General features: G+C 47.8%; 10 protein-coding genes across 10 annotated transcripts; 3 read left to right on the forward strand and 7 right to left on the reverse strand.

The window, feature by feature from the left end:
- Nucleotides 1-224: 224 nt before the first annotated feature.
- On the reverse strand, nucleotides 225-2,286 carry STEHIDRAFT_111838 (uncharacterized protein; the record flags this gene model as incomplete). The annotated part of the gene is made up of 10 exons (XM_007305271.1): nucleotides 225-329; nucleotides 412-486; nucleotides 544-793; nucleotides 856-985; nucleotides 1,136-1,151; nucleotides 1,255-1,351; nucleotides 1,500-1,573; nucleotides 1,906-2,074; nucleotides 2,121-2,171; nucleotides 2,240-2,286. 10 exons carry the CDS (start codon nucleotides 2,284-2,286, stop codon nucleotides 225-227), a joined length of 1,014 nt encoding a protein of 337 aa, XP_007305333.1.
- A 1,077-nt stretch (nucleotides 2,287-3,363) lies between these two features.
- Nucleotides 3,364-5,058, reverse strand: STEHIDRAFT_111839 (uncharacterized protein; the record flags this gene model as incomplete). Its single annotated transcript, XM_007305272.1, has 12 exons — nucleotides 3,364-3,574; nucleotides 3,622-3,677; nucleotides 3,737-3,837; nucleotides 3,905-3,967; nucleotides 3,997-4,134; nucleotides 4,181-4,188; nucleotides 4,245-4,351; nucleotides 4,388-4,403; nucleotides 4,449-4,508; nucleotides 4,689-4,722; nucleotides 4,915-4,949; nucleotides 5,012-5,058. The coding sequence occupies 12 exons, from the start codon at nucleotides 5,056-5,058 to the stop codon at nucleotides 3,364-3,366; spliced, it is 876 nt and encodes a 291-aa protein (XP_007305334.1).
- A 755-nt stretch (nucleotides 5,059-5,813) lies between these two features.
- STEHIDRAFT_122249 (MFS general substrate transporter) lies at nucleotides 5,814-9,621 on the reverse strand. The gene is made up of 15 exons (XM_007305273.1): nucleotides 9,358-9,621; nucleotides 9,281-9,295; nucleotides 9,190-9,213; nucleotides 8,940-9,047; nucleotides 8,755-8,856; nucleotides 8,534-8,667; nucleotides 7,938-8,040; nucleotides 7,796-7,872; nucleotides 7,550-7,717; nucleotides 7,259-7,494; nucleotides 7,109-7,165; nucleotides 6,941-7,044; nucleotides 6,740-6,842; nucleotides 6,524-6,620; nucleotides 5,814-6,449 (listed from the first exon to the last, which is right to left on the reverse strand). The coding sequence occupies exons 1-15, from the start codon at nucleotides 9,475-9,477 to the stop codon at nucleotides 6,386-6,388; spliced, it is 1,512 nt and encodes a 503-aa protein (XP_007305335.1). The 5' UTR covers nucleotides 9,478-9,621; the 3' UTR covers nucleotides 5,814-6,385.
- A 492-nt stretch (nucleotides 9,622-10,113) lies between these two features.
- Nucleotides 10,114-11,074, reverse strand: STEHIDRAFT_157863 (uncharacterized protein; the record flags this gene model as incomplete). The annotated part of the gene is made up of 4 exons (XM_007305274.1): nucleotides 10,114-10,151; nucleotides 10,227-10,350; nucleotides 10,456-10,894; nucleotides 10,959-11,074. The coding sequence occupies 4 exons, from the start codon at nucleotides 11,072-11,074 to the stop codon at nucleotides 10,114-10,116; spliced, it is 717 nt and encodes a 238-aa protein (XP_007305336.1).
- Nucleotides 11,075-11,369: 295 nt separating this feature from the next.
- On the forward strand, nucleotides 11,370-12,140 carry STEHIDRAFT_157864 (uncharacterized protein; the record flags this gene model as incomplete). The annotated part of the gene is made up of 1 exon (XM_007305275.1): nucleotides 11,370-12,140. One exon carries the CDS (start codon nucleotides 11,370-11,372, stop codon nucleotides 12,138-12,140), a length of 771 nt encoding a protein of 256 aa, XP_007305337.1.
- Nucleotides 12,141-12,847: 707 nt separating this feature from the next.
- On the reverse strand, nucleotides 12,848-13,530 carry STEHIDRAFT_59532 (uncharacterized protein; the record flags this gene model as incomplete). Its single annotated transcript, XM_007305153.1, has 2 exons — nucleotides 12,848-13,270; nucleotides 13,345-13,530. Coding segments are annotated over 2 exons (609 nt in total), but the record flags the coding sequence as incomplete, so codon positions are not given.
- Nucleotides 13,531-15,510: 1,980 nt separating this feature from the next.
- STEHIDRAFT_59616 (cytochrome P450) lies at nucleotides 15,511-17,250 on the forward strand (the record flags this gene model as incomplete). The annotated part of the gene is made up of 9 exons (XM_007305159.1): nucleotides 15,511-15,559; nucleotides 15,615-15,933; nucleotides 15,991-16,130; nucleotides 16,194-16,309; nucleotides 16,361-16,475; nucleotides 16,536-16,549; nucleotides 16,605-16,873; nucleotides 16,928-17,050; nucleotides 17,106-17,250. Coding segments are annotated over 9 exons (1,290 nt in total), but the record flags the coding sequence as incomplete, so codon positions are not given.
- A 519-nt stretch (nucleotides 17,251-17,769) lies between these two features.
- Nucleotides 17,770-18,842, reverse strand: STEHIDRAFT_60112 (uncharacterized protein; the record flags this gene model as incomplete). Its single annotated transcript, XM_007305202.1, has 4 exons — nucleotides 17,770-17,832; nucleotides 17,900-18,225; nucleotides 18,294-18,678; nucleotides 18,729-18,842. The coding sequence occupies 4 exons, from the start codon at nucleotides 18,840-18,842 to the stop codon at nucleotides 17,770-17,772; spliced, it is 888 nt and encodes a 295-aa protein (XP_007305264.1).
- A 584-nt stretch (nucleotides 18,843-19,426) lies between these two features.
- STEHIDRAFT_131909 (cytochrome P450) lies at nucleotides 19,427-22,012 on the forward strand (the record flags this gene model as incomplete). Its single annotated transcript, XM_007305276.1, has 13 exons — nucleotides 19,427-19,556; nucleotides 19,616-19,764; nucleotides 19,886-20,058; nucleotides 20,119-20,182; nucleotides 20,232-20,316; nucleotides 20,370-20,476; nucleotides 20,533-20,661; nucleotides 20,777-20,943; nucleotides 21,003-21,025; nucleotides 21,083-21,164; nucleotides 21,239-21,337; nucleotides 21,412-21,475; nucleotides 21,998-22,012. The coding sequence occupies 13 exons, from the start codon at nucleotides 19,427-19,429 to the stop codon at nucleotides 22,010-22,012; spliced, it is 1,287 nt and encodes a 428-aa protein (XP_007305338.1).
- Nucleotides 21,908-24,409, reverse strand: STEHIDRAFT_111846 (cytochrome P450; the record flags this gene model as incomplete). Its single annotated transcript, XM_007305277.1, has 16 exons — nucleotides 21,908-22,008; nucleotides 22,135-22,312; nucleotides 22,369-22,498; nucleotides 22,551-22,721; nucleotides 22,778-22,791; nucleotides 22,853-22,902; nucleotides 22,961-23,045; nucleotides 23,099-23,188; nucleotides 23,245-23,361; nucleotides 23,406-23,427; nucleotides 23,483-23,565; nucleotides 23,605-23,669; nucleotides 23,915-23,975; nucleotides 24,032-24,043; nucleotides 24,100-24,219; nucleotides 24,284-24,409. 16 exons carry the CDS (start codon nucleotides 24,407-24,409, stop codon nucleotides 21,908-21,910), a joined length of 1,425 nt encoding a protein of 474 aa, XP_007305339.1.
- Nucleotides 24,410-26,194: the final 1,785 nt, after the last annotated feature.

Below are 26,194 nucleotides of genomic sequence, written 5' to 3' on the forward strand. Positions count from 1 at the left end.
CTACCTCAGTGGCTACTATGTCGAGCGAGAATTCTAGTTCAAAGGCTCTTAAATGAAATGTCAAATCTAATCGCATTTCGCTCGTGGACGATGTAGTGACGGGTGACGCTGTCACACAGTCCTTCTCAAATCATCACCATCTTGTGCTGCTCGCCTAGTCTGGCATTATGATTCTACTGACAGCTAACATATATATGCACCTGAACCAACTACAAAACCGTGATCTAGTAGTTATCAGGTATTCGTTTGAAGTCGACATAAAGGAGCTCTGAAGAGATCTCAGCGTGTCGTAATTCGGCAAGGCAACGGGGCTGAAGCCTAAACAGATGCTGAGGGCGGTGTCTAGTATTGGTATAAGTTGGAAACATAAGTATATGAGCACAGCGGAAACAATGCACGATGAGTAGCTACCGATGCTCCTGAATTCTCCATTTGTGCAGTCCGAATGACTTCAGCAATTTCCTCGTGACATTCATGTCTTTGTTCCTGTGATAAATCAAGTTCGGTATCAACGAAGTATAAGTGTTGAACCAGTCTGCTTACAACTGAAGTGTCAATGTCCATATTGTGAAGTGGAATTCCAGCGTCACATTCAGTGGCTGTGATGTCGTTCTCAATGAGGGAATTTATGTCTTGATCGAAGACGAGTGGACCTCCAATGTTTCCAAGAACACGGTTGCGAGCAAACTGGAGCTCGGAGTGCGGATAGTCACGGGACGTATTTAAGCCATTATCGCGGTGCGAGTACGATTTGAGGTTGAGGACCAGGTGGTTTACCACCAAGTTAGGAGCCCTGATTGATAAGTAATACAAAAGCTGAGGGAGACGTCGACAAAACATGAGACCATGACGTACAATCCCACAAAAGGCCCGAGGTTGGTTAACCAGAGCTTCGCCGCATACGATGCCTTTTGGATGCATTGGTCAATGATGATCGTTTGAGTAGACGAGCTAGAGTACTGACGTCGCTGTACAGATAGTTCACCTACATAAAATGGTCAGTAAAATATGACTCGCACGGGAATAAAAGGAAGATTGTGACCAAGACAAATGCAAAGACGAGAATTTCGGCTGTTGTGATTAACCTGCTACTGCGCACTGAGTTTAATCTAGCATTACTAATGAAGTCACTTACAGGAAGTGTATAATCCCTGTAAGATAAATGATCAGTTCTTCCATCTAAATAATGATCAATGTGAAGAGGTAGACCCACCGTCACGCAGGAATATATAGGAAACACCAGATTGATCTAACCTCCGTGACTCGAGCACATGATGCCATGTCGTCACTATCGTTATAGCGACTATATATCCGTCCAATAAGAGCAGCAGTATTGTGCTGGAGAGTGACTCTGTGCGGAGACGTTATTTGTCTTCATTAATTTCCAGGTGCGTGCGCAACGTACTACTGGGAGATAATCAATATGAGTGCAAATATCTTCAAGGAAGGACGTCAAGATGACACACATAAAATATACTGTTTCATTCGGAAGAACGAACCCACAACCGACTAGTATGCTCAATGTCGTCTCCAGAGAACCATCACTCAAGCCCGTGGCCAGACCATAGACGTTCTATCCAGATGATTGCATATTAGAATAAAAGCGGTGTAAATTATCCAAAATTCTCACAGATAGACCTATCATGACGATGATGGCCAAAAGCACAGAACAAATGAAAACTACTTGAAATCGATGTCCACTGATGCTCCAAACGCGCAAAGTCAATAGACCTGACCTGAGTGTAAGTAATAATGACGGTGAATCTTTCGGAAAAAAGTGAGGGGGCCCACCATACGTCGTGATTGTAGTTATGAGAGCATCTATCTGTTCCACCTGAAGAACGTTCTTACAACTAATCTAACAGGATGTCAGTAGTCGACCTCTTCAGATGTAACATTACGCACGTAGCATCGGATATGTTTCCGCTGATGGCTCTTCCGAGTCGTAGCAGCACCCATAACAGCATCGCATGCCTGTTGATGAGAAACATGACTGTACTCGCTGACATAGGGTTGCACCAAATGAGCAAGATCTCCTTCGGAAGAGTACCAAGATAGTCGTATAACCATAGCACTGATACAGACGTGTTTCAATCAACCAGATCATCCCAAAAACAGACAGTATTGTAGTATTACCCGAGGAAGACACGGTAGCCCAATTCACTATAATTCTAGCAGTGAGAGAGATCATTAAAATCGATGCGAAAGCGAATTGTCAATAAAATAATGTCGTGCTCACGGTGACCGAATTCCAGCTGAACCTGCCAGTAAAGCGTTACCTGACATGTTGAAATCGAAGTCGGGGAGTGAGGAGTACTTGTCCCTTTATGAGAACAAGGTCCAAATTACAACAGGCAGTCAAGATCCAGTGTGGAGCTCTGTTTCAATACTGTGTGATTCCAATGGTCCGGGATTCCCATCTTCGGAATGCTGTTTTAGTGGATAGCTGTAAACACTAGACGCTAGACGCTATCCGCGTGCAGATACATCCATACTTTTATCAGCACGTTCGAGGCTATACAGCTCTTAGAATAGGTCAACGGTGAATGTCCTGGGGCGAGCAAGAGTCCAGTAATACACCCTGGAGGCTCCACCTCGGTGCGTACATGTTCAAGCGCTTGGGGCCCTAAAACCGAGGAGATTTCCGTGGAAGGCGGACGATTTTTAACTCACATCGAGAGACTGTTAGATGCAAGGGATGATGCATGAGAAGAGTGTATCCTTAACAAGTCGACATTCGTTTCAAGCCAAGCCATTTTCGACTGCTATGGGGCCGCATCTGCACTCAGAGGTGACGTGTGAATTCATGCTCCCATCAAAGAGCGAGGAATCGCGCTGATAGATCCTAATTTCTAACAAGCGCTTCCCCAAAGCGACAGATGGTGCTAATATGGAAGCATACCGAACAACGCAGCAAAATGTAGAGATTTGGATCCGGAAAGACGCCGCAAAATCATTCGAACGCGTGTCATACTGGCATCTGGTTGCTTGTTTCTGCCAAGATGCTGACTATCACGGGAAACAGTCGAAACGCAATCGCACAACCGTCGCTCATTGAAGGAGTAGAAAATCCGAGTAAAACACACTATATCCATGAAGCCGTTACTATATTCGCACATACTGGTACTGATGTCTTTGATCCCACTGGGTCCTCGAGCACACAATATAGTCAAACATCGGAGTGCTTTGATAAATAAATGCTCATGCTATTGATCTCAATCACACATGAAATTATGTCCGCCTTCTTCTCTTGGTGCAGCTTATATTTCTGCAGGCTCATTTGATCTATATTCCTGCGTTACAATCAGCAACTAGCGCATAAAGCCACGTCATATACACCTACCGTAGAAACAACGGTCTCTCTTAAGACTCAGTAGTGTCTGCTACTACTTCTTCCGCGATGAGAGAGTCAACATCCTCGTCAAAACAGAGTGGTGCGCCTATGTTTCCCAGAAACCTGTTTTGGGAGAACCTGATTTCAGAAACAGGCGAGGGGTCCGATCCCGTTCCGTGAAGCTGACTTGAATATGCTCGGAGACTCAACACAAGGCGGTTCACGATGAGATTGGGTAACCTAGAAATAATCAGCATGTGCATTAGATTCAAGCATAGCAGACATACATGCTGAGGGGAGCATCAAGACCGCTTATCATGAGCTCAGAGAGGTAGAATGAGTCCTTGAAAATAATCAGCGGGTCAGTATGGATGCAATTAGTTCTGTACAAGATGATATTACATCATTTCCGAGCACGTTGATCTGTCCTAGTGCGTCAGTCCTTGCAATATGCATAGCCGTAGGAAATATCTCCTCACCAATATGATGACAAAGAGAAAGAGCTGGCATATCATGATGAAACTGTGGTCATATGTGAGCTTTGACGATAATCTGATCGAAGTCACTCACATAAAATATATGGTCCCTGTGTTGACAAAGACTTAGCCCAGTTGGCTCCCGGTCGCCGGGTGACTGCAACATTATTTGAAGTATACACTTACCGTCTCGGAGAAAAATATGGGTAACACCGGACTGGCCGATTTTTCTTGACTCTAATACATGGCGCCATGTCTTCGTGACGGTCAAGATGAAAATATAGGAATCAATGAGCATTCGCAGTGTGGAGGAAGCAATCGCGCCTTTGCAAGCATCGTCAGAATTGCGTGATTTACATGTCATACATACACTGACCACTATGCAAAGATCGCATTAGTTTCTTTAATCTCAATAAATATAACAATCATCGTACCTGTTGGGAATGATTCTGTTCGAACTTTGGATGCCACAGACTACCCAAGTCCTTACGGCTGAGTTGACTTCAGGAATATTGACTCCGGAGATCGAGGTGAACATAAACTAAAGAAGTACAGAAGTCACCCTCTCGAAACAGACTATATGTTTGGAAAACCTACAAACATATCCATTGTAGCAATTGCAATTATCAGCAGCGTACATATGACAAAGACCGTGGGCGGTCGTCCACTGATACTCCAAACACGCAATGCCAACAAGCCTAAAGTGAGAACAGGATGTCCTCATTAGTTGTCATGACAAGAATAAGGAAACACACCATAAGTTGTTATGTCAGTCAGAATGTAACCGCCTTGCCATATATACGTCAAATCCCTGCAGCTACCTCAAAGTTGGCGGAACACCTTTTTAGTGTATATGAGAAGAGGAGAACACCACTCACATGTTCGGGGGTAAGTAGTAATTAGTGGTGGCGCCTAGGCGAATGAAAAGATAAAGAAAGAAAATGTATCTGTTGAGCAAGACCGAAACTGTGGTGATGGAGATTCGATTGTGCCAAAGGAAATCTATTTCTCTTGGTAGAGTACCAAGGTAGTCGCAAATCCATAACACTAACAACCTTGTTTATCACCTAATTCCGTTACAATATGTAGGAGTATTCTACTCACCCATGGCAGATATTTGAGCACAGTTTGCCACGAACCTGATAACACGAAACAAGGCTCAGATAGCGCATCCAATTACCTTAACAAAGGTAATACTCACTGTAACATTTGTGAATCAATGGACCCTTCTGAGTATTCGCGAGTCATTTTGAGAGATGAGGACGACCGTCGAACAGTGCGTGCAGAAGTCAGCGATCGCTTAAATACCCACCTTTGAGTTCGGGTTGAAACAGATAGCGTCAGCTTCCTGACCAAACATCAGTCTACGCTGAGCAGTGCGGCCTGTCTTCTATGATCCGATATACGCGAATAGTGTTTCGTTGACGTCGAGTATACTGTTTCCGTTATTGACATTTAGAAGCCGTCCCCCTTACGGATAGGTCAAGTATTAGGTGAATTTGTGGTATGTATTGCCTCGTAGAGCATATCTCTGGACTCCACGGCGCGAGAGCTACGGATGTGCAAGCGCTCTCGGATCCACATGCACCGGGGATCTGATGAAGGAAGGAGGTCCCCCTTGAAATTATCTTGATACATCAAATTTCGATGTATGGTCCTTTTAAGGTTAAAAGCGTAGTTAGTAATAGTAACCCGGAATACACAGGTCCCACCAGAGAAGAGAATGGTGGATGAAGGTACCGGGTGCAATGTGGCCCGTTTAGGCGCTGTAGACACCACTCACCAATGCAACGAATATCAAACCCCATCATCGGTCGCCGTTTTATCGCTCCTCTGTCCATAGCCATGTAGAAGAATGTCAGCCGCAAGTACAGCTGGTATCGATGCCCTATGACGCCCGAACAGCACTCGGATCCAATGCACAAAGACCATGACAATGAAGGTACGGCCATTTCGTGGAAGGATATATGCTATTCATAAGTGACCTCACAGCCGATAGAAGTGCGATAATGTGTCCACGTTCTCTGAAGACGACATCGGCATCAGTGGGTAGGGTGTTTCGGACGTGACCAACTATCATTGGAAGAACGGTGTGTGGTGTTCTCTCAAGAAGCAGTCGGTGCCAACAGCAACAAGTTGATCAAGGAAACGAACAGCGCTATAAAAGCCCAAGAGGTGATGCGTCGAAGATCCAGGGTAGTACTAGAATCAGGAGAAACAGATACGGACAGGTCGGTGTCCATATGAGTGGGAGATCCTATGGAGTAGGACCTGCTACTCCCCGTGCTCAGAGCGATCCCCAGTAGATTCGAATACCGATGATATGAGGACACGTGCATGCGATGAGTGGAGGGATGGACGATGGCGTAGCCAACAGTGTTAAGAATGACGATGAGCGCAACTAAGAACATGGGATCATAAATAAGAGCCAGAATCGCATCGCTACACGTGCACCAGAAGACCCAAAGACCCGTCTTCACTGGAAAATAGAGAGGAATATTAAACAGCAATAACCATAGGATAGCGAAGGCTCGATAGATCGGTGTAGCCAGCCGAAATGGCTCTATGCTACTGGCTAGTAAAGATACTGGAACGAGTGGACCATCTTTTTCTCTTCCACGACGGACGCGTGGACCAAACTACAAGCACACGTCAGCATCACACCCTCGAGGAAGTACTGAAGCCATGGTAAAATAGGACAGAAAGGACGTACTCCGCACTCCTCTCCACCGCCTTCTCGTTTGTCTCGAAAGGCTCGATCTCTCCCCGTTGGAGCTTGCCGTTCAGGTGGATGAGACATTGTCGATAACCTATCCGTACCAATACAGCAGGAACAAGGGGCAGTCAGCACTGGTGACTCTGCGGTCGGAATGGTGACCAAGAAAAACACGATCGAGGACGAAGATTAGAAACAAATCAGAACACGTACCGAGTCCAATAGCGAGACTGAGCACCATCAAACAGATCTCCGTGACGAACGACTGCCAGTACTTCGGGCTCCAGGTGGTCGGCCAAAGATAAGATGTCGGGATCTATGCACATTGGAGTATCGTCACACAAATGACGAACATAATTGCGCGGTCAGTCCAGTGTAGTTGAAGACATAAATACGCAGGGCGAAGAGACGTACCTGTCCGATGTTGGCGAAACCGTTCACCAGAGCGATAGCCGCGGCTCGCTTGCCCGGTGGACGAGGAATCGACGAGCTTATCCAGCCAAGTAGGATAATACCACCTAGATAGTGGTCGTATGTATGATCAGACCAGAGAGCCGAAATAGCGAGGCTCGAAGAACGTACCGCTAAAGCCCATACACATCCCAAACAAGGAGATGTACTTCCCCGCCACCGTCTTCGCTAAACCATCAAAAGGAAACCCGGACTCAACTCAGTTCTCCGTATCCAGCTTTCGGTGGCCCCAATGTATCATCCAAGGAAAAGAAGACGTACCACTCAGGGCCACGATATACCCCAACAACGCAAACCCATAGCTGGTCGCAATATGCCAGAACTTCTCTCCCGTTCGATCCGAGTGCCATGAGTTCAAGAGAGCGTAGATGGTGGCGAAGGCCCAGGGTGGGAAGGTCATGAGGAGTGTAATAGTGGTACTGAAACCGAGGGTAGCCGTGATAGTCGGGAGGTACTGTCCGAAGGAGAGGCCCATAATATAGGTGAAGTACATGAACCTGTTGAAGAACTCTCAGACTTCGATCTCACAGGGACAAACGAAGAGAAACATACGCCAGAGCCCATACTTTGACATCACCCGCGGCGATCTTGACGTCGTGGAATATACCCTTCGTTTTTCCATCCTGGAAATCGGTGACTTGTGGATCGTCGACCAGACCGACATCATGGACTAGACGGCCTTCTGCGATCTCGCGTTCGCGGGGAGTGAGCCAGGTTGTACTAGAATGGGAGGTAAGACGTAGGTAAGTGTATGCGTACTACAAGGCGGGAGGATGTCTAAAAGATGGAAAGACGTACGTTGTTGGATAGTCAGCCAGCACAAACGGCAACATCAGCCCAAACGCGACCGTAATCGACCCTTCGATAATGAACAACTATCCGTTACAATCAGTCAGCCTATGCCCGGAATGAAGGCAAAAAAAAACATGAATGAGCGTACCCATCTCCACCCACGAATACCGCGAGCGCCTTCCAATCCGCTCAGGATACCGGCTGCGAGTAGACCACCGAGGCCTTGTGCAAGCATATTCCCTGCGTTGAGACTAATCAAATGCTGGTCAGCAGGAAGGAAAATGAGATCCGAGCGAGAAAGCGACGAAATGGGACCATTCATGGTCTAGACACAACCATTCATGCGACGATGATCGTGAACGCTAGCCTATCCGCGTGCGAGAAGCTGGATATGTCGCGAGCAGTGAAGGAGAGTTCGTCGACTCTGCGCCGGATGCATATACTCTTTCCAAAAATATAAATCTGAGACATCCGCAGAACGAGGGGCGGAGCTTCACTGACAGCGATACGTGCAAAATGAAGGGGCGTGGACTGTCCGGCATCACAAGCACAGCCCTCTTCCTCGTCGATGTCAGTGACATCCCAGTAAATGCATATCGTGTAGTGCGATAGGCGATATAGCACACGTATGTATGCGCCTACCAACACCAACACTCGAGATCTCGACAAAGAACGAGACCACAAACGCAACCGAAGTCTATCCGAACATCACTATTTAGACTAGAGTGATATAATTGAACTCACCAAGCGATCCTGAACCCAACCTCCTTCCTTGTGTACCATCTCGACAAGTAATACACCGACGCAGGATAGAACGCGGCCTCGACGAACCCGAGGAAAAAGCGACATACGGCGATGGACGAGAAGGTGTGGCATTGCTGGTGATTATGTGCATGATGTCAGCATAGACGGAGCTGTGCAGGGTAGAATGGAAGCATGAGGAATAGGAGCGAGAGACGACGTACAGAGGTCAATGCGGAGATCATGCCCCAGATGACCACGACGCCAGACATGAATAACCTCGGCTTTGGAATAGCGTGCATGATCAGATTAGAAGGAACTTGCATCTGTGTCACAGGAAACAGACCAACAGTGTTAGATTCCACCGTCCGCGTTTATGAATGGAAGGGATGAGAAGCGGAGAGCATACGGTGATGTATCCCGCGAAGAGAATGGACAATGCGGACGCATATTGGGTATCGGTGAGGGAGAGGTCGGTTTGGAGGCCCTTGAGACGTGCATTGGAGAGGTTGCCTCGCTAAAACGACGGTCGTCAAGGACATGGCAGAGGATAGGAAGGATCTGATTGGTTGGAAGGACGTACGTCCTGTAAAGAGAAGGGTGAACATCAAGAGGTTTTAGCTTTGATGGGAGAGATTGACGAGCGACAATCAGGGACTGACGATGAAGTTGAGAATGAACAACTATTTCGAGAAAAGAAACCGGTGAGCGCTTGTACGATTCCAAAGACGAAAGCGAATAGAAACGTACGATGACGAGGGCCGGCTGCGCCGTTCGAGTCAGAGAGTCAGCGAGAGACTCGCACCAGAAAAACGAAGGAGACGTACCAAGCACCGAGCATCGATCTTTCTCACCAACCTCTTCTCCTCCTGCTCGTCCCACGGAACTGCAGCAGGAACCTCTTCCTGCGTTTGGCTATCCTTGGACGGTATGGAGTCGGTGGCCATGGTTGACTTAGTCCCTTTCTTGTCTTCGGTTGACTCAGATGTACAAGAGGCGAAAGAGAGGAAACAGAAAGTCCTAGACCAAGGATAGCATGCAGAGGAACGTCGGCTGGAGTCACTCGACCCACTTCGAAGTGTGAATGGTGTATAAGTGGGCGGCCAGAAATATCGCCAGCGGTCGTGCAGGGTGAGTTCAGGGTCTTCAGATAAGATAAGATCCTGGAGACAAAAGCGGAGGGAGCATATCCGCGGAGTTCCTTCCGTGGGGAGGAGCTGCTTTCTGTCCTTTGCGATCGTTCGTACTTACTGTTTAAGGTACCCCGTGCTAGAAACCATCATCGCTCTTCTGATTTGTTAAGGCGGATTAGAGTTGTTGATAATGGACCTGCGCTCATTTGCGGGACGGCTCAAGGCCAATCGCCTTCCGACAACTGAGGCTCGAAATAACGTCCGACTCGGAGACACAACTTGCTGATTCAAGACAACTCTTCCAGCTGCATTCGCTGTCGCGGATCTGCATACTGAGTACTAGTACTGTATTTCCTCCAACCCTAAAGGAATAATACAAGGCAGGTTCAATCCAACATCACCTCGAATCCGACTTCATCTCTGCCCTCTTGCATCCATCTGCCCTCCAATTCATGCAGACGAGGCATAGGTCGCTGTCGAGGTCCCAGCTACTCAGAAAGAGATAAGTCGGGTGAGTCTGTATTACATCCATGCTCCGGTTAGAGAGAACCACTACCATGTACCCACCGAGATGATCGCGTCTACAAACTCAAATACGGGACGATGATACCACCTCTTGTAATTCTGGTCTAACCAGCCTAGGTGGCCTCCACGGTTCGTCGTCGCGAGGAATATGTATTCGGAACGCTGTACCCATTTTCGGGTTGCGTGAATTCCTCAGCGATTGCAAACAGGAGTGCCACTGAGGCTGGATATTTCCAGGTGCAGGGTTCGATGAATCAGGAGACATACCTCAGCGTAAGGTATGGTCGCCCGTGTAATCTCGTCATCCATGCTATTCAATGCTAGACACGGAACCTTCACGTTCTTCATATAATGCAGCGAACTCGCATCGCGATACAACGCCTCGCTCGACTCGTAGCCCTCCAGTGGAGCGATGAACTTGTCGATGAAGTCCGTGAGCGTGATTAGGGGTTTATCTAAGACGACATGTATGTCAGTGAGACTGAGTAGTGGTTTTGAATGAATGCGATCGGGGAAGGATGCATTGTGGGCGTTTGCGTTGAAGAGAGGGTTGAAAGGGTCGGGTGTACCAGTGGATGCAGCTTTTAAGAAGACATCAGAATGTCTCCTGAGCAGCGAACGGAATGAATGTCCAAGAGCGTAGTTCCAGAAGTATCGATTCACAAGCGAACCGCGTTTCAGGTGCTCTGCACCGGCTGCATAGTCCCTGCCCACAAACATCTGTAGTGATCAATGTCCGACGTGAACGACGCGGATTGCAGCGGCCTTACCAGAGGTTCGCGACGCTGAGAATAGCAGAAAGCGGACATTGGTCACCAAGCTCTCCGGCATATTTTACTAGAACATTCGCTCCGAGGGAAAAACCTGAGTGATTTATCGTGGTCATTGTGAATCAGAGGAGCGCGAAAGGAGGAAGTGATCATTGGATGGGTGAGGGTGAAATGAACCATACCGATTCCAAACAATTCGCAAGATGGAAAATACCTCATCAAGTAAAGGACGGCGCATCGTAAGTCGTTTGTACACCCGAACTCGAGGTCGCGCTCAAGGAAGGGGTCGTGGACATGCTCGTGCATTGTCTGAAGGACATGCCGACGGTATTGATGATGGGTGTTCGTTGGGCGCGATCTTGGAAAGGGAGGATCCGGCGGATAGTCTGGTGGTGAAGGCGGGTTTTGAAGATGGATGGAAAGGAAGTGAAGACGCTGGATGATTTGCCGGAGGGGAGCGTGATAGGCACGAGCAGTGTGCGGAGGGTGGCACAGCTGAAGAGGAAGTACCCGCATCTTGTGTTCCTACTTTCAGCGCGGAAACTTGTACGTTCTCTCTATAATCCCATCCCTTCTCAGCGTAAATTTCAGAATTGGGTGGGCCACAGGACCACACGTCTATCAAAACTCGATGCCCCCGATGGTCCGTTCGCAGCTATCATCCTCGCAAAGGCAGGCCTCGTCCGACAAGACCTCGGAGGGCGCATCGCCTCCGACATCGTAGCCCCAACACCAAGGTGCTCTCGGCGTCGAAATCCGCTCCAACGACACCAAGATGATCGCCTTCTGCAGACGCAATGGAAATGTCTCGCCGAACGCGCCTGCTTGCGTGTGCTCGAAGGAGGGTGCAGTGTTCCTGTGGGCGTGCATAGTGAGTTGGAGGTCATCAAGGATGAGGGCGAAGGATCGCGTGATGCGAAATTGGTGATCGTTGTGTCTGTGACTTCGATCAATGGGCAGCGGCATGTAGTGGAGGAGCTGAAGGAGGTGCTCAAGGGTGTGGAGGACGTGGAGGCCATGGGGTCGAAGTTGGCGAGCCAGTTGTTGGACAGCGGGGCGAAGCAAAGTTTGGACAAAATCACGAAGGATCGGGAGACGAGGATCGGGGAGGACAAGACAACAGAAGAAGTGCACAAAATCGAGGAGAGGATGGAAGAACAGACTGGAGCAGCGGCTGCATAGTTTCCTGCCAACCTTCGAGTGCATGCCGACCGTATTTTATAGATTTTGTATGCTTCCAGTGCTAGCAGGTGTATAGCTCCGGTGCGAGAGGAATATAATTCATTATGTACTGTAAGATACAGCAGCATACGACTCACTTGATAGGACGCAACTGGATCTCGTTGATTGATAATCTAATCTTATCGCACCCGTCGGAGATGTGGCGTGTAGCATCCATCGACTAACTTCTCGCATTTTATTTCTTTCCTGACTACTCCTGGCATCGTGCCAACCTTCACCACGCTCTCATTGTTGAGGACTTCATTGAAACCCAAAAAATGTCACATCAGTCACTAGCGGCTCGAAAAACTAGGTTCCCAACTTGGTCCCAACGGCGCTTTCCCCGACGGTCTCTCGTTGCCGTCTCGCTCTCGATTTCTTCACTGTACTAAATTTCGATGTTAGACTTTTACTTGATGTCGTTTCTGTGGGACATAGGTACGGGTAAAAACTTCCGACAAAAAAAGCCTCTAGCGAAAGCCAAGTGACAGAGACTTGCGCCACACTTACTTAGTAGGCGTCAGGCGGATAAACTATGACGGAAATCCACAACATATGATACCATTCCGCGGTACGCACACACAACGAAATCTGAGAAAATACGTACTCGTATACTTTCAACTACCTAGAGAATAACTTCAAGATACATCTCAAGAAGATTAATCCGCTCACGCAGCAGGAGCGGAAGCGTCAGACTTCAAGAACCCTCTACTCTTCCAATACGCGAGCCACAGCTTCACATCCTCTTCATCTAATCTCCTCGCATCTCTCGAGCTTCGGGAGACAATTGTGGCGCGTTCCACAGAGAGATTGGCCGCTTCAGTGTACTCCGCTAAAAAGTCGACGAGGTGCAGAGCCGGGATGTTGATCATCGCTTTGTCGGAGTCCGATGATTCGACCCAGGTCTTCCGCAGGGCAGCAATCCAGTCCCTGTACGGAACAGAAGGTATGCCCAAAATCGACGAAGTTGTATCGGAGAAGAGACTCCACTTGCTGGGTGAGGGATGAACGAGGTGTAGGATCGCCTCCGTTGAACCGGCCATCTCCAACAACGCAGATGAAGCTACGTCTACCGGGAGCCAAGTGATTTTCTAAATCATAGTTTAGAATAGTCTGCTCGAGGAAAAAATAATGAAGGGCTTGCCTCGTCCCTGGATGGCAACACGCCGAGTTCCTGTGCGCTGCGCACGATGGCAGGGACCCATTCTGTCTCGTTCCATCCGCCCTGGGCTCGGTCTCCACAAAGTTGGCCAACTCGTACAATCGTCACACGAGCACCGAGTACGTCTGCAGCCTTGAGCAGTAAGGTTTCGGCCACCCACTTGCTTTCCGCGTAACCGCTTCCTACTGCGGTCACTGGGTCTGTGATGGCTGACTCTCTGACGATTGATCCAGAAGGTGCTGTTACGCACGAATAAAACGAACGTGAGCGCTACAACTCGACTGTACGTAGCGGGGAACGCGCACCGCCGTTCAACACAGAGATAGAGCTGGTGAATAGTATTTTCGGAGGAACTGAGCGCGGAGTCCCAAGCGAGAAATTGACGAGGTTGCATACACCCGCCACCGACTGCTCGAAAGCAGAGAGGGGGACCCTGAAGTTGACCTGCCAGGAATGTTCACATTCGCAGTCGTCTATGGATTCTTCGGTGGAGCATGTGCGTGCAATAACACCTACGATCTCACCTGTTCTCGATGAACTCACGCTTGTTCCTGTTTCGAATTCTAGTTATATCACTTCTGGCAGCGATAACTGCGAACTTTTCGAGGTCGATTCATGAAGTTGGGTAAGTTGTTACATTTGAACAGTTATCCGTTTTCTTTTCCTCCCCCCGGTAGATTTGGACCCTAACTCATGATTTTTGGGGTGACGAACAGCTCGCGCATCGGTATAGCAATGTTTGTCTGCGGATTTGCGATCCTCACCGGTACGCCCATCACCGGGGCGCTGCTCAAACCGCCTCAGTACAACACCTGGACGAAGCCAGTCATCTTTAGCGCGGTATGTACAATTTGTTCGCGCGTATTGACTGCTCTATATTGACTGTTTATGATACGGTGTTGTGCATGTTCAAAGGTGGTCATCTTGGCCGGGGTCGGATGCCTGGTGATATCCAGGCAGATGACCGTGAAGAGAAAGGGGACGTGGAAAGTGTGATTATAGTCGGTCGTGCAGAGACTACGATACATTCCTTCTATTTGCGCGGACCACTAGGCAAAAGATGCATGGACATGTTTGATGACCGTCTTACTCCCCTTGTACTCAGAACTTCTTGTTATTCTCACTCTGTCAGTTGCGATGATGTTTCCGTGTATAACTGTTTCCGTTGGCAAATGCAACATGATGACACGTTGCTATCAAGGCAGGGGCTGAGAAAGTCGTTTCGAGTGAGCAGTGAAACTTATGAACGTATATAGCGATACGGAAGTAATTTTGTGCCGGAGTGCACTGGGTGTTTGTGGCGTGAGATTACCCGAGAACAATCGGGATATATGGGAGATTCACACTCAAGACGTCACTTCGATGGAATTCCATATGCAGCGAACATGCCAGGGTTCTCCGAATCTGTACCAGACGATATACCCCGCGGATCCGACCTGCGAGCCGATATCCTATGTCATGATCAGTGCTAAGTATTATGATTTGTCGCAGAATGTGATCATCATTGGATGGAATGATGCTTTCCTCGATCTCAGTCTACTATCTGAGCGAGAATCTCAAGGCGTATTGAGGGAAGTAAGGGTGGAGCCAGTCCATCATGGATACGACACATCGATGCCAATTCGGAAGCGCTCGTGGGCGGTAAGGCCCCAATCATAGCTCATGATCCCTAGTGTGTCTGGTCCTTTTGGAAAAGAACGGTGATCGGCTGATGCTGTACGATATGGATGCACGAGCGCATGCTTGTTCACATACAATTGAATCAGTATCAGCGACTCGCGTAACCCGGTGTTTTGATTATTCGAAGACTCCACAAGTAATGAACCCGCAATGGTCGAAACGATCCTTTCATCGAAAACAGACATCAGGACCTATTATGGTTACGGGATGAGAAGGGAAAGACAACGAGCTTCGGTAGGATACATAGCCCCTCAAGTATTCCCTTTAATTCATTCCTCGTTGATGCTCATCTCAGTACTTCCTCGCAATGCATCTTCCATTCGCCTGGATAATATCGCTTATTACGCTCGCTGGAATTGCGTGCTGGATATTCAAACGGTGTTTCACACTCCGGTATCTCCCGCTTCCGCCTGGTACGTGATATTATGTTCGAACAAATACTGAGTGGAACTGACTGCAGAAATTTTAGGGCCGCCAAACAATGTGTGCGAAAATGAACACAAGTGGATGGCTTACTCACGGTGGTCGAAAGAATCAGGTATGGAACTTCGATCTCTCTTCGCATTCCTGATTCTCAACGCCAGGCGTTCAAGGTCCTCTCGTCACACTGTCCACGGCACCACGCCCACCGATGGTTGTCAGTGGTCGCACAGCAATCCGAGATCTTCTGATAAGAAAGAAATCGTTTTGTTGCAGGCCACGTGTACCTATGGCCGAGCTCATGGGGAGACAAAACAATGTTGGCTTCACGTACTACGGAAAGCGACTCATCCGGATGCGAACCCTGCTTCACTCCGCCCTTAACCTGACTGAAGTTACCTCCACGTGGATTGAACTCATCGACTACCAGGCGGATAATCTCTGTAGAGATTTCATTGTTTCTCCGGAACGGTTCTACAGCCAGGTTGAAGCGTAAGCTATAACCATAAAGGAATTCATCCCGCTTCCCACAGACTTTTCTTCTTTCAGCAATATACAGAAACTCATTGGACGCTTTACTTATGGCCACGAGCCAAGTCCAGAGTATCTGCGAATGGCGGCCGAGGTTTCGCGACACACCGGGAAATCCGTGGAGGCAGGCCGATGGGCCGTGAACAGTTTTCCAGCTCGTACGTTCCAACATATTAATAATCTTTATCATTGCAACAGTCCGTGAATCATGAACAATATAGTTATGTGGGTACCCGCATGGATGCCCGGTGCTGGTTTCAAAAGATACGCTATCGATGCAAGAAATCTGTTCACGCGCCTGCTCAATGAATCTGTCGCGCTCGTAAAGCAGAGAATGGTAATTGTTGCATCTCACGCTTGACTGGAGATGTTGACGTTTTCACCCTAGGACCAAAATGAAGCGGGAACGTCCTTCGTTAAACGATCTCTGGAAAACATCTCGCTATATCCATCATGTATCGATGAGTCACTTGTTATATCTGCCGCAGGCAGCTTGTTTAGTGGTATGATACTGATACTGTATTCGAGGTTTCTGAAACGCTTACGCACACCGGTGACTTCAGCAGGGACAGAGACCGTAAGTTTACACACTTGATGACCAAATCATGTTGTAGTTCTCATATTTTCCTCAGTTGTCAGGTACAATTCTTTCTTTTATCGTCCTCATGGCAAACCATGAAGATCTTCAAGAGCGTGCGTATGCGGAAATTCTGTCTGTTGTCGGCACAGATAGGTTTCCGAATTGTCGAGATCGCCCATCGCTCATCTTTGTGGATGCACTTATCCGAGAAGCATACCGGTTCAATCCTATCGTACCCGTGGTTAACCGTAGCAACTACGAAGAGGAGGAGTACGAAGGGCATCTTATTCCCAAGAAGACTTGGATCCTCGTCAACCTGTGGTAAGCTATCTTAGCACTGGGGAGAAAAGATGGACTTTGGCTGACATATTTCAGGTCCATTTTACATGATCCTAACGTCTATCCATCGCCAGAGACATTCTTTCCCGAACGTTTTCTCAACTCCGATAAGGACATCAATCCCGATCCCCGCTCTTTTGTTTATGGTTTTGGACGAAGGTGGATCACTCTTCTGGACATGCTACCATTCACTGTATGATGACGTTGTCTGCAGAAGGTGTCCCGCAGTGGATTTTGCGGATACAACACTTTTTATTACCATAACTCGCCTTCTGACAGTCTTCAAAATCTCCCCGGAGATGGTTGACGGGAATGCATACCCACCCCCGCTGGAAGTTAGGGAAGGATTTACTCCGTAATTATTTCTCACTTATTTGTCTACGTCATATCTCATTTCATGTTACGTCTTCGCACAGGGCTCCAAAACCGTTCCGATGTAGATTCATATCTCGGCAGCATGGCAAATGCTTGCTATCTGACCAAATTCAGTGTCCTAGAGAGCACTGAATTGAGAGATATGGCAGCGGAAAGAGTGCTTTCGGGTATTGTAGACTCGCTCTGTCTAACGCTAGCATGTAATGTAGAATGTTCCAAGTCACAATAACTGCTATCCTCACCATCCTCTTCCCGATGTGTTATTCAGCTATCTGCGAAAGCATAGTTACATGGAAATGTGTACTGATAACCAGAAACAAGAACGAAGGTAAAGCGGCGTGATGTGCATTTCAGCTCCGGCATATCTCGGACTCCCCGAAGATTGATTCGAAAAATAAGAGGAAAACATATTTTCAGAGGCCTAGGCAAGGAGTGGTATCAGATACACCTCAATTTGAACACGATCAATCTTACCACAAAACAAGATTCAGGAGGTCATTGATCTAATAGAGAAACACGCGGATGCGGGCATGGAGTGGAAGAAGATGTATCAGCACCAGCCAAACCTGACATTACACCGAATTGCAAACATTTCAGCGTCTGATAAAATGTACTAGGACGAGAAATAATTACGTTGAAGAGCTTGTAGGACTTTTTGTCCGCAATTGGTGTCCGATGGAGATAGTAACGAGCACCGACGTATGCTCCCAATCCTGCGAGAAAGCACTGACCCAGGATGCCGATATCCCAGAACCATGACAAAACGAAGGACCAGATAATGATCGCTGAAAGCGTGAATAATCGCGAGAACTCGGGTGCATAGATCGGAAAGGTGACCCGACCAGACGCTGCGTCGCCTTCGATGTCGGGATAGTCCTGCACTTGGATAGTGGTAAATATCACCATGCCGCTAAGAAGAACGGACGTGAGTGAGGTAGTGTCTAGCTCGTGCTGTGTACCTATTCAGTAGATGATACCAGCCTGTTATTTGCAATCCATTTCTTCAGCGCGATACAATATGACTTACCCATGATCTTTGTGGCACCGATCTCGAAGGTCGCGTATCCACCAACGTTACAAAAGTTCTTTCCGAGCGGACTCTGGGAGAAGCCTAGATCGTCGTATGCATATGTTGTGAAGAAAAGGCCGACAGTAACGTATACTACTCGGTGGCCGTAGGCGGACGAGTAGAGCAGACATGATGCCACCGTAAACCAGCGGAGTGCCGTGGCTTGCCTCTTGGTCATTCTGGTCGATGGCAGTGGTCTCCACGGTCGATTCACAGCGTCTTCCTGCTCCCCTCTCAGTTGGTTCGAGACATTACACATAAGTAGGTGCATCCATATCCATGTGCCTCCATGGAGAAGATTGGCGACCGAATGTATGGGAGCGGTCGAGCAGGCGAAGACCATCTATTGAATAAATCAGTTATTGGAAGATATGTCAATGGAGAAGGTCTTACAACCGGGATAAAAACTGTTTTGTAGTCAGTCGAAGTGAATAAATATAAAGTGTATACATGATAAAAGGCGAGTTGGAAGATGGACCGAAGGGATAACAGTAGAAGAAGAATCATGTCCGAGTCAACGAGTTTGACCTTGAAGCGTCTTGAAAAGCTCAACCTTCTCAGTACGATGCACTGCGGCGCAATTTCTGCTTTAATCACATAACACTCGATGGATGATATCCATCACATGGGATTTCTCGTGTCTCGGTTCTATTAGAGAGCGTGCACTCGTCGAAAATCGAAATCCAAAAACCGAGACTGGAAAGGTTGAGGATCCAGACTCAAGTGGTGAGCGCTCGTTCCCGTGGAGCGAAACTCGATTGAGTTTCTCTCCAAACTCCGAGTTTAGATTCTCGCCGATTTCGGCTTTCTATTTTAGCATGGGAAACAGATGTCAGAAACGTCCCTTCCAACTTTCAAGAGCCGAGGAGTTGCATCCTTGTGACTGTAGGCATCCCTCTCCATGCACTTCAGCAGATAACATCACATAAGGCAGGAAGGTTACATACGTGATATAATATACCTTATAACAGCGCGCTTGCCTGCATTGCCCCTCCACCCTACACCCATCTTCTACGCTGTGCATCATGAACTATATACTATCCTTTGTTGTTCCACTTGTATCACTTGTGATGCTCATATTCATACGAAAGATGAAGCGAGACAGCTTCGGTGCACATCAATATCCTCCTGGTCCGCCCGCGATACCCGTGCTTGGAAATATCATGACCATTCCGAAGACGGGAGCATGGAAATTCCTTCTGAAGCTGCATCGCGACTGTGGTAGGTCTGGAGTACCATATGCGGGGGATTGTGTTGTTGCACTTACGTTTACCACGTAGGAGAACCTATCTTCTTTCGCGGCTTGGGGAACAGCGTCCTTGTTCTCAACACAATGACCTCCATAACGGATCTGCTCGACAAGCGAGGCGAGAACTATTCTCATCGGCCGGTATTGACTGTGCTAGGGGAACTGATGGGATTGGATCGTGTAAGTCGCATATCGTGAGCTTGCCAGAGGGACAGGTCGATATTGGTGACGGAGAATCGTCCTTCCCTGTGGCAAGACGAGCGTCATATTTCGACATCTCGAAGCTAATCGTCATTGCTAGAGCATGCCGATGTTACCGTACGGCCGTGAGTGGCGAGAGCAGAGAAAGCTCGCCCACGTTGCCTTGAACCCCTCTGCCGTGAGAAAGTACTGCATCGTGCAGGAGAACCTAGCTTCTATATTAGCGCTTGATATTCTCACGTGTCCCGAGGGATTCTTTGATCATGTACGACTGTAAGTCAGACTTGATTCAAATGGACAAACCCTCAGAGGAGTAACATTTACCTGCCGTAGTTACGCGGAGCGTATAATATTCTCCGTGGTATATGGTGTTGATATCGATGGTTCCAGTAATGAAGTAAGTATGTATTTTGTCTCTTTGGGCTTCATTTCCTAATGCATGTCAGTATGTCACTCAAGCAGAAGAAACCATGCAAATTGTGGGTGACGCAATGGTCCCAGGGGCATTTATTTGTGATTTGTTGCCTTGGAGTAGGTCTTACATGAACTCATATGATATCAGTCTACTCACTTCGTAGTCATAGTGAAGTATCTTCCTTCCTGGTTGCCTTTTCGAAAGCAGGCACTTTATGGGAGAAGCATGATCGAGACCCTTGTTACCAGACCCTTTGAACACGTTCAACGAGAGATGGTGTGTGCTCATCTAAAGAATTGAAATCTTGATTTTGGACGTTCAATCCCAGGTAGATGAAAGATATTGCTGCGCCATCTCTCACTCGAGAACTATTGACCTTGCGAAATAACGCCCCCGCGTCTTTTGAGAGTTCCGTCAAGTGGGCAACTGGATCTTTATATGGTGGTAGGTATCAGACTTGGGTTTGTTCAGATTATTTTTGTCTCGCACTGATGGGAATTAAACTATCAGCAGGCGGCGAAACGGTAGGTATAATGTAAATTTATTAACTATATTACTGATCAGCAATTCAACCAGACGTACGCCACCATCCTTACTTTCATCATGGCAATGGCAATGAATCCCGAGACTCAACGTAAAGCCCAAAAGAAGATCGATGAAATTGTAGGGATGCACAGACTTCCCGTCGTCTCGGACAAGACAGAGTTGAAATACGTAGCAGCCGTCATCAATGAGACAATGAGGTTCGTCATTTATGTTTCCGTTCATACTCGCTCATAATGATGGTGGTGATTTATTTGAGATGGCATCCTGTGTTACCGCTGGGTTAGTAGCGGTCCTACCTCCGCGCTTTCATCAATTTTCTATCTCACATCACTTTAGGCATCGCTCGCCGTACGGACCACGACGATGTGTACATGGGATACTTCGTACCAAAAGATACTGTCGTTTTCCCTAACGTGTGGTCAGTCCCAAGACTTTCCCAGATTTATAACCGTGGTCTGAAACTATTCAAAGGGCACTCACACGGAGGCACAGCGACACATACGATCCCGAAAAATTCATCCCGGAACGGTTTCTCGACCCCTCCGAAGCAGCGGACGATCCTTCCACTTATTTGTTTGGATTTGGAAGAAGGTTCGTCAGCGTTATTATGGATATAATTCCTGCGATTAAGAGGAACATACAAACTGAGAATGGTCGGTCTTAAGAGTCTGCCCGGGTAAATATCTGGCGGACAACTCGACCTTCATTGCAATCGCAACTATCCTGTCTGTGCTAGATATATCAGAAGACCCGGACAGTAGGATAACCCCATCATTTACGGAAGCTTTAGTAAGGTATGATTCCCACCGGGAGCCCTCCAAATAACGCATTGGAAGGATGACAGGGGACCTCACAATTCACAGTTACCCTATCCCATTCAAGTGCATCATTCGACCGCGATCGGTAGACAAGGAATCAATTGTTCGCAGGAGAGTAGAAAGGCAGAGCAGGGATTGATACAGAACTGAGCGTCATGCTGAATTGAAGTGAGAAACAACCCCTGTGTCCATAGAATCACGATATGCAGCATTTTATGATTGAAAAGTCACTTTAGTGGTCGCTGTGAGCAATGGTGGTCATATCGTGCAATTATTTGCCAGAATAAGGGTAGGAGGTCACCGCATGTGCAGCTTTACAGGCACTTGCGGACCCTGGTCCGAATCATCTATCACCCAAGGCTGCAAACTGGATGAAATCCTGAGAACTATCTCTGAGTTCTTGCTTTCTATGCGATATTTCTTGACCAGAGAGCCCAATATGAGCTGATTGCACAATGTCAGTACCCATTCGGAGTCTGAACAATTTAAGACAAATTACCTTTGACTGAAATATCGCTAAAAACAGCTTCCGTCAATACCGTCCGCTCAGTTGTCGACAAAATAACGTACCCATTCGCATCCCAGGGCATGATCGGGGCCCATCACTGAATGAAAGCAAGTTAGACCATCCTGGAAGACGCAGCGCCTCATCAGGTAAAGTCCCAAGCCATCGCTCGGGACGAAAGACATTTCCATCGCCCCAGATAGCGTCGGAGCGGTGGAGAGATATAATTGGGATGATGACGGTCTTGAGAAGTAAAATCAGTGTCTGTAATTATCGCTGTACGCCTATCAATCACGGACCTGGCCCTTTTCAACATGAATGTCCTGTAGCGGCTGGTCTTTACCGTGACTGATGTGAGTCTGAAGCGGAATTCTATCAGATTTGGTGGCAACACGTTCCATGTACAGAAGAGCGGGATACATCCTTAGTCTAGGAGACAGCACTGAGATAGAATTTCATGGAAATATATTTCATGGCGTACGTTTCCTTAAGCACGGCATGCAGATAAGATTGCTGCGACTGCGACATCCCTGTGGAAGACGGGTAAGACGTGTCCAATTCTTCTCTTAGACGCTGCTGGATCTCTGGGTGACGCGAAAGCTCGTAGATGGAGAACGCGACGGTTTGGCTCGTAGTTTCCTGTCCAGAAACTCTGGATGAAGAACGATTGATGGGATATATCTTGAGCGGCAGATTAAGGAAACTCACAAGAACGTTGATATCTAGTTGGAATCTCTTTCAGATTATGACCTCAACCATCTAAAGCCGACGTGTTATACGCACGTGCTCGTACATCTCCTCGACTGAAAGGTGCTGCTCATCATGAGCTACCACTTCATATTCGTGTGAGACATCGCTGCTTCAATCGTCAAGAGATTTCAAGTTACTCACAGAGTCGGCTTAGCAGGTCCTTGCCTCGAGTTCGGAGATCAGATGCTGAAGAACTTCTCGCTATGATCTCCTTGGCTACGACAGACTATGAAAGTATTCATGTATCTTTCTGAGCTAAAAAACTGTCAAGGGACGTACCTTTATGGTTGCCGTAACTAGGCTTTGCGCCTGAAGGGCGGGTACAGGAAGGCTATTGAGGGCAGGGAACCGCCTGAGCATCATGAGGGTCTGTGAGGGTGGACGGTCTCAATAATGTTGGAATAGGGGTGAACCAAGCTGCGTACTAAGAACGATGCGTATCGAGCAATACCGGTCAGCGACCTGCGCCTTGTGTCCAGTATAAGCTGTGCCTCGCGACTCTTCCCGGATTCGAAATCGTACAAGAATGCCTGGGAATCACGCTGTTACACGGTAGTCAACGTAGGCTGAGATATAAGAGACATACGACGCGTCCGATTGCATTCAAGCTGTAGTGCGGTCGAAACGTAAACAATAGTTCAAGATCTGCCGGATGGGACTCACGTCATTCGATTCGTCCATGACAATATGTTTACGCCCATTTCACCATCCGAGTCCTCGACTGCTTGTGATAGATCATCTAAGACCTGATCCAAAACGTTAACGATGATCAGATAACCACTGACTATTAAGACTAGCCGTAGACATTGCTTGAAATATTTCGCCTTCCATGTCTTTAACGGTTTGAGCCCTGCAAGGAACGGTCAGAAACGGACGCAGATGTTGAAAGGTTGTAACTGTAGATATAACACTGACGAGAATGCAGGGCTAACAAGACGTCTCATTCTTTTATGCTCGGATTCTCCCTCGACCCAGCCTAAGCCTTTTCCCAGGAAGCGAGCCACCCTAGGGCGTACGACAGCGCTATGGTCTAGGGCACAGGAAGCGATATTACGGTATGGTATCATATGCTAACAGAAAGAGTAATTCACTCACGGTAGTCGTAAATTTTCTCTTGTAGAATATAAGAAATGGCGAGCGTATCACCAAGAACCAGCTTCAAGATATATCAGAGCAGTACCGAGAGGGAACTGTCCCCCACAATATACTCACAACGTCCGGGGCCTGTAAAACAGATTGACGACTCAGCGACGAATTCAAGAGGTGGAGGAAACACTCACACCAAGGGCAGCACAAATGCGATAAGTATGCCCAACGCTCTTCATCCACCGTAAATACGCTTGCCCTGGAGGGCTGTCATAAACCCGTTTTTCGTGGCCCCATATCCACTCTGGTTCTTCCTGAATATCGTTTGTTAGGAGGTAGTCTATGTCTACAGCTGTGATTCTCCAGTATATCACTCACGTCTGGATAAGGCAACGGATCAAGAGGAGATTTCCGTCGTACAAAAAGCCTGCGGTATACGAGCACGATTGAAATGAGCAATGCAGCGTGAACTACGGTCCAGTTCGTAACGGGAAGAGGAAACATGATAGTCGCCATTGGACAGCGAACCTTGTGAAGATCAAGCATGTCTTATAAACGAATTTCGTTGGTCGGCGCCCCTTGAAGGCGCTCTCCGTGCTTCGCACATCGCCGAATTGATGACATGGAAAGACATTTGGCCCAAACTCTATTAGCTGGCGATGTATGATATCTGTTGCGCTCTGCAATCGTCAAAGGGAAGAGAATAGTATTGGGGAATCACAATGAGTTTGATCTCTGAACAGGCTGCTGCATATGAGAGAAGAAGCATAGCCATACTGAGCGGGCTGTGAGATTGATTGATATCAGCTGCTACCATAGTCTCACTCGATGTGAAGGCGGGCGGCCATCTCCTAAATCGAACGAGGTAACAGAGCCATATTCAAAAGAATGGAAGACGGACGGTTCTGGGGTCGACATCAGAATCGGGAAGACAAGAGAGTTTCTCCACATGCGTAGGCGCGCGTTGGACACGCTTGTCTAGGTATGGTAGGGATTAGAAATATGCTCTACTTACGGGATGCGAACGGCCTACTGGATATTATAGACATAAGATTCTCCACTGATGGTGCATTACCAGAAGCTGGTAGATTTTTTCCGTTCCAGTGTGCGGAGGCGCTCCTCGGACATCGTGGCCCATGCCTCATGCCAGGCAGAACATAACACCTCACTAGTTCTGATAATCTGTATAACTTTTGGGTTCGTAAATTCTCCTGGCAGACTATCGCAGAACAGTATCAGTGTGACCGCCCTTCCCGAAGAAAATGGTCTAGAGTACACATATGCGGTGCATTCACGATACCAGACTAGGCGCCGGCAGATCTCGTTCCTCTGCAGCCGCGAACATATAGCCTGTTCGCCGTGTCAAATGTTCATCTACACCGTCCTCGCCACTCAGCACCGCAAAAGATTCGGAAAAATCATCGCTATGGGGGCAAACATGCTGCTCATCATCGATGTGAATGCGTCTACACCAAGGAATACGATTAAACACGTGTAAGTGAAGAAAAAATTCAACAACTAAGAGACATGGTGCGAAACGTACCAGTCACGTCACCTTCCCCGCTCGGCCCTCCTGATCCCCCAGCTCCATGAACTACTTCCTCTATGCCCCCCTCTAAACTGCACACGACTCACGAGACCATCAAGCCCGCTCCTTTTCCTTCTGGGATGTCTCACGAGGAAGAGTATTGCGCCCATCTCTTCTCCTCGGCCCCACAATACATACACAGAGTCTTCGACCGCGGATGGACTTTCGTTTTCGGTTGACGTGAGTTTTTGAGGACGATTGTGGTGGGGAGTTTAGATGTGGACATGTATGTGGCGGTGGCGAGGAATAACTCGGGGCGATTGAGCTCGAGACTGGGACATGGAATGTGATTACGAGTAAAGGTCTCAGTACGATGGTTTCAACGATTATCGCTGAGATTTGATGTGTGGTGGTAGTGATGAGCGATCGAGCACAATTTGGGGAGGTCCGCAAAGATATGTGGCTATTTGAGAGAGGGCCAAGCACGATAGTCCGTTTGGTTGTCCGTCCGTCTGTTCATTCGCCCGATAACAAGACCCTGCCGATAAGGTTGTTTAGCTCAAAAATGGACAGAATACGATACCGAAGCGAAGAGACGGTCGAAGTGTCCTCGAAATAACAAAAAAAAATGGATTAGAAACAAGGACACATCTGCACAAGCTCGAACAGCTGATATGGCAGCCATACTTTGACTGGGGAGCGAGAAGGCAGGTACAAAAAGGTGAAGTAAGATAGAAAAGTAGGACAGAAGAAAGGCGAAA

This window comes from Stereum hirsutum, assembly GCF_000264905.1.
Source record: "Stereum hirsutum FP-91666 SS1 unplaced genomic scaffold STEHIscaffold_9, whole genome shotgun sequence".
In the NCBI taxonomy this organism is placed as follows: Eukaryota; Fungi; Basidiomycota; class Agaricomycetes; order Russulales; family Stereaceae; genus Stereum; species Stereum hirsutum.